Source organism: Ixodes scapularis, unplaced genomic scaffold (assembly GCF_016920785.2).
Source record: "Ixodes scapularis isolate PalLabHiFi unplaced genomic scaffold, ASM1692078v2 PGA_scaffold13__105_contigs__length_92229423, whole genome shotgun sequence".
In the NCBI taxonomy this organism is placed as follows: Eukaryota; Metazoa; Arthropoda; class Arachnida; order Ixodida; family Ixodidae; genus Ixodes; species Ixodes scapularis.
In genome coordinates this window covers 45,092,597-45,104,625 of record NW_024609839.1, presented here as the reverse complement: position 1 = coordinate 45,104,625, position 12,029 = coordinate 45,092,597, and the positions used below count along the sequence as shown (strand labels likewise).

The 12,029-nt window shown below is 44.4% G+C and overlaps 1 protein-coding gene across 1 annotated transcript; it reads left to right on the top strand.

The window, feature by feature from the left end:
- The first annotated feature begins 7,372 nt into the window (after nt 1-7,372).
- LOC8042869 (acetylcholinesterase-like) lies at nt 7,373-8,878 on the top strand. The gene has a single exon (XM_042289616.1). The coding sequence runs from the start codon at nt 7,373-7,375 to the stop codon at nt 8,876-8,878; it is 1,506 nt and encodes a 501-aa protein (XP_042145550.1).
- Nucleotides 8,879-12,029: the final 3,151 nt, after the last annotated feature.

Below are 12,029 nucleotides of genomic sequence, written 5' to 3'. Positions count from 1 at the left end.
GTTTGTATATAGATGTCCCTGCATTCAAAATGAGCAGTCCTTGGGAAATCAAATTCGGCACTTTACGCTAAGGTTTTCCTCGCTGGACCCATTTAATAAAGTTGCTTCCAAGCAGATCCTACTGTCCGTGCTACATATACGTCACAGGTCCCTTCAGTTGATGACTTGCTGAGCCGCCACGCGTGCCGAGACTGAATGCCAGGGAAGGCGCGCACCGTCAGCCACTCTTCTTTTTTTTGTTCACGATACCGAACAACCTCATTTTCGTCCAGACATACAATTTGCACGCCTTTCAGTCTTTTTGATAGAACGCTCACCATTGTCCTGGCCGTCTGAATTGCGCTTACTGAACGTTCTCTCAGGTTGTTCAGCGTGGCCTGGTGCTTCACCAGTCCGCCAACTCCGTCACATGCATTTTTCCCATGTCCAGATGCAGAAAATAACCACTGGGCTTGTGGGCAATCGTCCTTTGCAAATTGGTGAAGCTGGTAGCGATTCTTGAAATGACGGGCGGCGCCGTCACTTACGTACGTCACGTACGAGTATACCGCAACGTTGTCTTCAACCCACTCCTTCACTTTTTCTAGAGCCAAGCAAGCGTGAGCGGCGTCGTGACACAGGTCCTCACTGATGATGGCAAAGCTGTTTGTAGATTTTCTTGTCGTCACTACACATGTAAATATCGAAACTTGTTTTTTTTTCCAGTGATATGCTTGCACTTCGTCAGGAAGCACGATGGTCCAGTTTTCAGCAAAGTCAAAATGAAAGACAATGCTCCCGCGTTGCATGCACAGTTTTCATCGTAGATCGCTTTACCTTGCGTTTGCCGGATATGGTTGTGAAGTACCCAACTTCCAACCGTCACTTGGATGACTTTTAGGAAAGTCTCAGGTTCCAAAGTTTTTTTCACAAGGTCGCCGGACTCCCATGTTGCAAGCACAATCTCTTCATCCTCCGGGATATCAAGTTCCTGGAGTGTAAGAAACTGGCCTTTTGGGCAGTGATCACAGTCTCCTTGAAGGCACAGTTCTGTTGCTGGGTCGCAAAGAAATGCCGAGTTCATTTCACCAGTGTTGAATGTTGAGCCTGTAACGTTCTCTAGAGCGGCAATACAAAGATAATAATTGGCGCAGCGCACACAAACGCACACTTCCTGGTGTGGAATACATTGGACCCATCTAGGGCGCAACGAATAAAATTTCGTCAGCCCAACGCCGGAATCGGGATGCTTGTCTTTGTATATACGGAAGGCCTCTCGTATTGAGCGTGTCATGAAGCGCTTTGGCACGAACGTTTTCTCTCCGTTGAGCATGACAGAGATGACGTCCTTCTGGTTGGGACTTTGGCTCGAACATTGTAGCTCGTCTTTCGTGAAGTACTCTAGGGCAGCAGACAGGTTCTCAGGGCTCACCTTGCACCTCGTGTAAGGATCCGGCTCATACCACACGCCATGCTTTTCCTTGAGTTTTCGGGATTTACTGATGAGGTACATTGAGGCCTGTGGAATCATCTTTTGAACCTCATTCTTCGTCAGTGTTGACGGCAGGAGTGTAAGCAGTTGACAACGTTCCCGGAGGGAGGTGGCGGTTTCAAAGGCCTGCCGAAAGTTGTCCACCCACTCAGTGCATGTGGAGCATGTTGGTTCGGACGACCCCGATGGTGCGTCCCTGTCATACGCAATACGTAGCCTTGAGCGTATATTCTTGACAGCAACCTGCTCCAGTTCTGTCTGCTTTCTTTTGACATAGGCAGGCCTGTCCCGACTTCTTACGACGCTTGGTTGTCTCAGCGGCGACACATCTGTAGGTAGTATGCTGCGATTTAGATCTTCAATTGCTTCTTCAGCTGGCACAAATATGTCAGGGCACTGCTCTGAGCTTCGCATCGAGATCTCCTTAGTGATGTGCATGAAGCAATGGTAGCACAGGTAGTCCGTCGCACTCACTTTGGTGGAACAGTCAGGCGGAAGAATTTGCTTCAACGAGTTTAGGTCCAACTCGCCAACACTTCGAAAATTCCGCTGCTTTGGTATAGTCTTTTTGTGTTTGCAAAAGTAATCTGCACAAAACACTCGTTCGGAGCTCGAGGACGTCTTCATGATGTATACATAAATAATAGAAATTAAACCCCAACTGATGGCATATAATTGCCAAGTGAAAGAACTACTGGGTGCACAAGTGACAAGTCCGAAGCTGAGGAGCTCACTCACTGCAAACGTACATTTGAAAAGAGAGGCCACAACTGAGGCTGTCGGCAAAGCTTGATTCACGTCAAAGGAAGAAAGAGGGAAAGTCTCCAGACAAAAAATTGTGGTCAGCGGCCTTCGAAAAAGACTTTCCGGAATCGCACTGTCGTCCCTCCACGCGCTGATATGAAAGCACCCGAGCTTCTACCACGTGGTTCATGACACAGCCTGAGCCATGTCGGCGACCGGTTCGCGAGGGGTTGGCGGTGGGGTTACGTTGATGGTCACTCGGATTAGCCCTTGCTGTACTGAGCTACCGCCTGCAGTGCCTTATCGCCGGCTGGTGTCAACAACGAGAACACACACACCCTGTCTACACCAAAATTACAAGCGTTCACCGCACACGCGTCGCCGCCGCTTTTAAGCTTTTGTGAAATTGCTTTCTTTTGCCGCGGAGAACCGCCTTATCTTAACTACGCGCCTGAAATCCTTCCAGGCGGGCGTACACAATATCAAGCGTTTCGAGAAATGCCCGTGGAGTAGAACTATGGGAAAATTCGGAGCCCGCGATGTTGATATCGTCGCCGTTGTGTTAGTACGCCGTCGCGTACTGCAGTCCCCCGTTGGGGGAGGGGGGGGGGGGACGGTCTTACTACGATAACATGGCGACAGCGTTTACACTCTATGTATTTACGCGAGGCTCGAGTATTTGGGGATAATGCTGCCTGTTGGTGTGCCCCTTTGTGCCTGATATTATCGCCCGTGACGCCAGCGAGTGAGATGGCGACAGGCATGACTGCTCAGTAAACAGGCGTCGGCGGCCATGTTTTGCTGGTTGAAGCGAACCCCCTTGTCCTTGACAGCGAGCGGGGAAATGCGAAAAAAAGATTGTATCGACCGTTTTGCCAGAACTAGCGACGAGTGTCATCTGCGGTTTCCGGCAACTATTTTGCCATAATCGTGAGCTTAGCGAGGAAATGATTTTTGCTAGCCACAGAACACTACCACGAAGAAAGGGAATGCTTGAACATGTTTTTGTTCTGGATATATATCAGGGATATATATGAGAGAGAGAGAGAGAGAGAGATGAAGGTAGAGCGGAAGAGGGAATAGCATGTGTCGCAGGAGAATAAAGTAAACAAAGTTCCTAGTGGCCGATGGCTGCATGATCTTTTCTCGGATCACTAGTCCGTAATATGATACCTCTTTGTACACAGTAGTTTCTCCTTAATTTAAGTGTGTGAACGATTTCTTTAGTTATCATTGGCCTCATCTGAATAAAAATATATAAAAGATGTGTGTTGGTTTCATGAAACTGGAACTCAGAGTCAGTTCTTGTATAAAACACTGCTAAGTGTAGGCTTTGAAAAAGGACCCTACTTTGGGGAGTTGTATCTTCTTTCTCAATAAAATGATGCAACATGTTTTTAATGGAAATGAATGCCGAAATAGAGTATAACAGGTTACCTAAATTTAAAAAAAATCAAGGGTGGTGTTTTTTTTTATTCGCATCGGAATTTTTCTTTGTTTGATTTTTTTTCCATGTTTGACTAAATATATCCTAACGATTGTATCACACAGATACCTTAGTTATTTTTTCAATATTAGCTATATATTAGTAGAATAATATCTGCAAATTATATCATAATGATTAAATTATTTCATGAGATACAGACCTCCAAAGTTTGCCATTTGTCGTTCGAGCAGGCATGTTTGTCAATTTTTAGAAAAATAAATAAATTTTAAATATATATGATTACTTTATATTACAAGCAAGCTGTACTCATAGTTTGCGCCTAAAACGTATTAGAGTTCTCCTAATGTTATCGCTTTAGTTATTCACTCTCAAACGGGCCCCCTCCATCAGTGCGCGTTAATGCAACTGTCCACCACCTCATGCCTTACGATTTTTCCTGTCCCCAAGTATTTTTTCTAGTCAAAACTAAGTTTGGATTCGTTCATACCAGACACTAGACAATAACATATAAAAACATCAGTTGATTTGAAAATGTCGACTAGCCATCCTTTGGTCGATCTTATCTGAAATCACCCATTGATAAAATACTAGTGCTTCAAAAGAAGGCTCTTGGATCTAACGACTGATTGGGCTGTAATGAACATAGCTTTATTTATTTTCGAAAGCCTAGTTTGCTCAATGTTCTCCAGTTAATTACCTTCAATCTTAGAAATGTTTTTTTTAATTACCCAATTCAAAAACAACAGGGAGCTTTTTTTAGGTCAATTCCCTCTAAAATGCATTCCCTACAACTTAATACGTGAAATACATGTTAGAGAGAAAATACACACGAATTATAGAGATTAAATTTAAAAGATCGAATTGCACAACTTCTAATAGGCATTCACAAATTTTCTATATGCCAGAAATAAAAACATCTCTCAATATGTTTGAGAAAAAATGAAGACCTATATTTTTGAAAACGTCTAGAACCTTGCGTGGGAATGTTTTATTTTTTTTTAATATTTTTGGTTTTGCATAACATTGTGATCCTTTGCATCAGATTGTTCCTCTTTATTGCACTACATTTTTTACACCATGTGAGCTCTTGTTTGTTTTGCACACTGCGTTGCGCTTTGTTTTATTTTAATTATCTTTTTTTTTCTGCTTCACCTTGAAATTGGTATGGGGCGTGGGACCCTAATCAAGTGAAATTTCCACCTCGTGTTCCTGCAACCTCAACCAAAAAGACTAATAAATGAAATAAATGTAAAAAAAGATGACTTATCCTCAACCCCAGGTGTTGTTCAGGAGCGAGTTCAAGATGGTTCCCGGTCTTCGCCCGAATACAATCAAAATGCCACAAAGAATGAAATCAAAGTAAACAAATTTAAGAAATAATCAACGCAGAAGCAAATAACGTTTCGTTTGAATCTCCGTGCTAATTATGCTTGCACAGGGAAGAGAGGGGGATAGATAAAAAGCAGCCTATAAGAAACAAGAACGTAAAGGGAGTAGCAGGGCGAAAAAGAAAGATTAAACAGAAGGAAAGAGCAAGGAAGAAAATTATATTTTAGTTGAGACGCACGTCGACTGCTTCGTAGACATCGGCTGGCCGCGATGAAAAACCTATGCTTTCTTCATATAAAAAAAAAACGCTGTAACCATCGTATTAAACTATCTCGCATAGTTCGTGTGCGTTTTCTTTTTGTTCATAGCGTCGAGAGTTATCACAACTTGATTGAGCAAGGTTCCAACTTTGGTTTCACAACTCTTTGGTTTCTGAGCCCAGCTACATCACAAAGTTTCTTAGTTTATTAGTGAACTATGTTCGCTCGAACAGGACTAAAAAGAATGTAGGCAAAAAAAAAAGTACGAGTTTTGTGGACTGAAAAGAGCACCTGCGAGCCGGAATTTGTAAAACTGTAGCTCGTTTCGATGGTTCGCAAACACTTGTCGACGCGTAGAGGCAACGTCCTCTACAGCTTTATCGGCTGTACCGGTACGTTTCCTTTTTTTATTATTATTATTTTTTTACGGTTGAAATCAAATACTGCTGGCGACTAGTTTAATTTTTCTACGACTGGCGAAAGGTAGTTGTATTTCAAGTCGGAGTCACGAGCACTAGCTATGCATCGTCGTCTATCTCCCTGGAATGGCCAACTTCCTTCGGTGATGTCTCATATTTGCTTTTCCGTCTAACTATACACGTTTTGTTAGGACGAATCAATATAGCGGGAGCGGGTACGATTTATAGTCACTGAAAACATAACCAACGACTGCAGGGGTTGACTTATTATGTTCACACTTGATTCGTGATTGGTTCTTTGGCTTTCTTATCAGCTAATGCCGTGACCTGATTGGCTCCGGAACGATATTGAGATGATTGGCACTGGCCACGCCTTGTGTTTCTTAACTTTTCGGAAACCACAGTAGCCCTGAAACATCATGAGGGAGACCGCCGTTCGGCACTCCAATATTTCACAAAAAAGCTAGATTTTTTTTTTTTTTTTTGGTGGGGAGGGGGTAAGAATCAATGTCTCTTAGCGAAACAACCGTTTCTAGAGTGGGGTTTTACGGGGTGTTCATTTCAGGATTCTCCGTACGCTATACTGCTACCTTTGTACTTTGTTTGAACCCGACGTGCGTCATCATAAATTTTGAACTTTACAAGAAGGCAGCGCCATTAGCTTTTTGTCTTTTGCCCGAGCGCAAGTTCGTCTGCTTCTTTTGCAGGGGGTTGCGGTGACGTCAGAAACAGGTTCAGCTCTGATTGGATTTGATTGAAGGATAGCGGGTGGACCTCGAGGCAGCTTGCTTTGGGATCCACTTACTATCCTTCAATCGAAGCCACTCGGAGCTTGGGGTCTTTGTGACGTCACCGCAGCCCGTGCCCAAGAAGCAGACGACTTGCTCTCCGCACATGTTCAGTTTCACTTTAAGTCCGAAGGCATGCCAACGCTGCGACCCGGTTGTGCCAATCAAGCGGCGTCAAAAATGTATTGTCTTGGCGCCTGTCGTCTTTTGGTAGATCACTACCAGCGACTGACCCAATCACGTGTACAGTAAATACACCGCGTTCTTGCGTTTTTTTTTTATTTTTCGGTGCGTGACTGGTTTTAATGTATCCTAGCGTCCGATACCATGTTACGACAGATAAAAATTGCGGCGTTTCTACAGCCCCAGAGAGCTTAATAAATTCAGGACATAGCGATCGTCCTCAGCCTATCACTTGGCAACCAGTAAAGGTGGCGGCATTCTCCATCAAGGAACACGGAAGATCCAGTCACGAAGCAAGAAGCCTGGACGTAATGAGCCACACCCTAAGTTTTCTAACGTGTCGGGGACGTATAAGTACACTCTAAAAAAGCCCGTTAGCCTACTTTCTTTCACAACACTCTGAGACCCGATCACCGCAACTTGCGGAGGCAGCTCAGCGAGTGACGATGCCGAAACATATGCTCAGACCCAAAAACGCAGTTTGAGTTGTGACATTAAGCAATGCAAGCGTGACGATTTGCATTGCTTAATGTCACAACTCAAACTGCGGTTTTTGGTCTACACATAAGTGTCGGCATCGACATTCGCTGGAGCTGCCTCCGTAAGTTGCGGTGATTGGCTCTTCGAGTGCTATGCGGCAAAGTAGACGCGCGAGATTTTTTAGTGTAGCGATGCGTGCAGCCAGGACTGTGGGTAATGTATTATGCATCCTTTTGCAGGTCCACGGTCCCATGAGGGCGGGGGGAATAGTCTGGATCCTTCTCCTGCTTGGGGCTGCATCCGGTCAGGCCACCAATGTTGTACGAGAGACTAAACTCGGGAAAGTGAGGGGTAACCTCGTACGGGTTGACTCCATTGATGTCGAAGAGTACAGAGGGATACCGTTCGCCGAGCCACCGGTAGGGGACCTGCGGTTTAAGGAGCCTGTGCCCAAGACGCCTTGGGAGGGTACTTGGAACGCTACGAACGGAGAGACTATTTGTCATCAGGTCCTTCATCCAAACATTTGTAACAACCCCGCGGTTCTCACGGAAGACTGTCTTCACCTAAACGTTTGGGCTCCAGCAAATGCAGCGAAGAGCCCTGTCCTCGTGTGGATACATGGAGGTGGTTTCGCGTATGGCAGTGCATCTCTAGACGGCAATAATGGCCGACTACTGGCTGCTTTAACGGGAGTGGTAGTTTTATCAATGAACTATCGACTCGGTATCCTGGGGTTTCTAAACGCCAATTCGCCAAACGCTCCAGGAAACCAGGGACTTCTTGATCAGCACCTCGCGCTAAAATGGGTACAAGCGAACATCGACGTCTTTGGAGGAGATCCAGCTAGGGTTACGATCGTCGGCCTTAGTGCAGGCTCAATGAGCGTTCATGCTCATATCCTGTCCCCCCTGAGCAAGGGGCTCTTCAAGAGGGCAGTCATGCTGAGCGGATCGCATAACAACCTCGACTTTATCGATAGCACCCATGGCAGTGTCGTGAAGGGAGACAACGTGGCCAAGTTACTTGGCTGTTCGCGACACAATAAAGATCTGATCACCCACCCTGACGATGTTCTGCGGTGCTTAAGGTCGAAAACTGCCGAAGAACTCGCCCTTGCAACATCAGAAATCTTCGAGTCCAAGGAATTCACATTCTTCCCAACGTTCAACGACCGTTTCTTGCCAAAGGCCCCAACGGCTGCCTTAGAGCGTGGATTCTTCCAGAACATTGACGTAATGGTGGGGGTCACCTCAGACGAATGCGCATCTGTGATCATCATACCATCGGGATCAGTTATTTTGAGAGAATCTTTTCATGACATCGAGTACGAACAACTTGAGCGAGCTTTGCAAGACGTAGTGTTCACATGGGCGCATTCCGACTTACCAGACCTGATGAAGCACTATTTGGCAAATGTATCCGCTGGAGAAAAACTGAAACTGACAAAGGCGTATCTGGACTACCTTTCGGACCGTATTTTCAACTGCCCAGCCCAGTTTTTTAGCGAAAAGCATGCAGCCAGAAAAAACGCGGTTTATTCTTTTGTATTTGCTCATAGGTCACGGAAGGATGGCTATCCTTCATGGATGGGTGCTCCTCATCACACCACGGCTTCTTACCTCTTCCTCAGACCCTTCACACAGGAAACTAAATTTACAGAAGAGGACAGAACTGTCAGCTCCAACTTCGCAAGAATCATCGCATCATTTTGCGAAAATGGGTACGTCACATTTGGTCTCCCCATCAAGGAGTAGTTCTTGCACCCCTACGCTATTTTGTTCAAATGCGCCCTAGATTCACGACCGATACGAATTGATAACGACTAGAATAATAAATACTTGGTCCTTTCTCGAATTATCAATGTGAAATGTAGCCGTACTGTTTTAGGTAGAATTTCACGCATCCACTGAAGGTATCATCGTGCGGTCTCAAGCCAAATATGAATGTGACTACAAGATATGCGTCCCTTTTTAATACAAATTTACGTTTTCTATGCCTCTAAAAATGCAGCGTTGTAAAAAATATGTATTTATATACGTGACAAAATCGTCATGCAGCTCTGGGTCGCAAAATATCGATGTAATCGTGTATGTACCGAGCTTCATACAGCTATTTCTAACGAGAGCACCATTGGTTGTTAATTCAGTGTTGTAGGCGTTACAGAAAAAAAAAAGTAAAGAAACACGTTACTCCAATCCTGCAAAATAAAAGAAACGCGTTACCGTTAAGGAGTAACGCACGTTGCTTTTGCGTTAGTTTTTTTTTGTAAGTTATGGTAACTGCGTTTTCTGTTTTTTTTTTTTTTTGCGACAGTGTTTTTCCGCAGTGGGAGAAAAAGGCGTGAGCGCTCGGGTTTTTCTAAACTGGAAATTTTTGCGTGGGTAAAAGACAGGCAAAGTTTGGAGGGCACGTAAAAGGAGTGCATTAATTAGTAAAGTGGCGGCTATACCTTGTTTCAGCTTCACTCTAGACGCAGCCGACGCTGCCAGCTAACGCTACCAGTCAAGCAGCGTCAAAAGTGCAAGTCACTGGGCCTTTTCTGTTTAGGATTGGTTCAGCGATGATAGAACACGTACAGGAACACGACGAACAGCATGATGGTAGCATTTTGACGCTGTACGATTGGACCCGTTAGCTCGTAATGCCGCCTGCGTCTGGACTTAAAACGTAGCATAGACACACTAAAAAAATGTAGTTGTACATTTTCTCAGGTCTGGGGACGAAGATGTAACGAGTGACGTAACTACGTTACCCGATACTTGAAATAAGTAGCGTATAACTACGCGACCTCTTACGTTTTTTTGGTAAAGTAGCGAGTACATTCCTACGTTACCGAAAAAAGTAGAGCGTTATCGGCAATGCCGTTACTTGTAGCGTGTTACCGCCAACGCTGATTGTTATGTTGCTACTATTTATTTATTTATTCATTAATTTATTCGTTGATTCGTTCACCGGTTATTTCGTTAATGCGTTAACTAGTACGTAAACCAGCCAAGAAATTATTTAATTTGGTGAATAATTAACTAGCTACCTAATTAATTAATACATTTAATCTATGAATGAACGTATAAAAACACGAGGGAGGGGACACGGACGAACGCTTGTCCGTGTCGGTCTTTGTTTGCGCTAGCAAGTTTCTTCAGCATAGAGACTTCGCCGCCGAGTTTCTCCAGAAATTGTGGCGACTGATTTTTCTTGTGCCTCCATCTTTATCTCTCCGTGTTTCCGGTCATTGTTTTGGACCCCATTTTGCAGGACCCCTGTGCTGCCCGATGGAATGCCCTGGCCGAAGTTCACCAAAGAAACGCCGATATCGATCGTGATCGGGAGTAACACTTTTACCCCAGTGCAGGGTTATCGAAACGAGCATTGCGAAGCGTGGAGAAAGGTCCTCTAGGTTGCGGAGGAAATCAGAGGTGTCCGGAGTCACGGCGCTTCGTCAACGGACATCCGTCAAAAAAAAAAAAAAAAAGAGGTACACCCAGCGAAAGGAACGTATAGATAAGAGTAACTATTGTTTAATCTTAAAATAATGGAACAGAACAGAGAAAGGAAGGAACCCTGACGATTGAACCCTTTATTTGAAACTACTGACAGCATTCAACAGGATTATTTGTTGTACCCACTGTATTTCTTACCCCTTTAAGAACTAACTAAACCCATCGCTAATAAACTATTTCCAGTGAACGTTATTGTGTGTGATTTTGTTTTTGTAATAATTATAACTTAAGGACACACACCTGCGGATAAGGGCAAAGTTATGACCATCCGGTGGGGCGCGGCAGAACGAGAATTGGGAACCACGGGTTTACTAAAGATGAAATATTGTCACGAATGACAATTGATGAGGTGACCAAACTGAAGCAAACTAAACGTTTAATGGGGCGAACTTGTGCCCAAAACAAAATGAACGCTTAATATGTTCACGCTCTTTGCTTCCTGTTTACTTCTCTAGAGCACTTATCAACTCATCCCGCAGTCTCATTGCCTGCGATAATAAGATTTCCGGCAATCGCAACGTCCTTCGTTTGTTTAAGCTCTCGGTGACTTGTATCAATAGACTCCGTGTACATGGATGTGACAGTCGTATCTCGCTTCGATGCGCAACGTACGGTCGCATCAATATATCCGCAGCTTAAGGGTCCCGCATCCTCGAGTGGCAAACAATACAAATTGTTGCAGCCGTGCCTACTCAATAGATTCATTACTCGTCATTCCAAAATCTAAATTAGAAATAAAAATAAAATAAAAATGCGCAGCCATGATTTGTTTACCGATCGTTCGATAGGAGGGAGTACGAAGAGCATTAAGATTCTATTGGATAATTCGAACTGAAGTTCGTGAGATAAGAAACGTGCCACGTCAACGTTTCTTGATAACTTTCAATGCCAATTAGAGGGGTTTTTTTTGGAAAGCATTTAATAACGTAGACACATTTGCTAATGAATGCCGTAGGTTTCAGGTGTGCGACTTGATATTCGGACGCGCAAATTTATTCCAAATATCTTGCCGAAGCACACTTTCTCTTGGAAATGTATGAATTTTCGAACGTTGTTCAAAAGCGAACTCAATGTACTGTGCTCACTGACAGTTTGAATTAATAAACGTAGGGCGGGGGTTGTTGTGTTCACGTGTCACCATGATTTGTTGCTCGGTGCTTTACCGGCTAATAGCGCAATAATCTCATTGTTTGTGGCGCGTCAATAACTAGGTGGCCGGAACTAGCCAGCCCTCACATCTCTTAAGCCCACAGTTATTAGAGGTGAAGTCACATTAACCAAAACGATTTTTTTCTTAAGGGGGGGGGGGGGGGAGGGAGAGAGAAGGGGGGGGGGTGATTCTTAAAATAGAAACGTGCGTCACGGTTCCCGTCCGCAACCAAGTTCTTATTGGAGCGTAATCTCA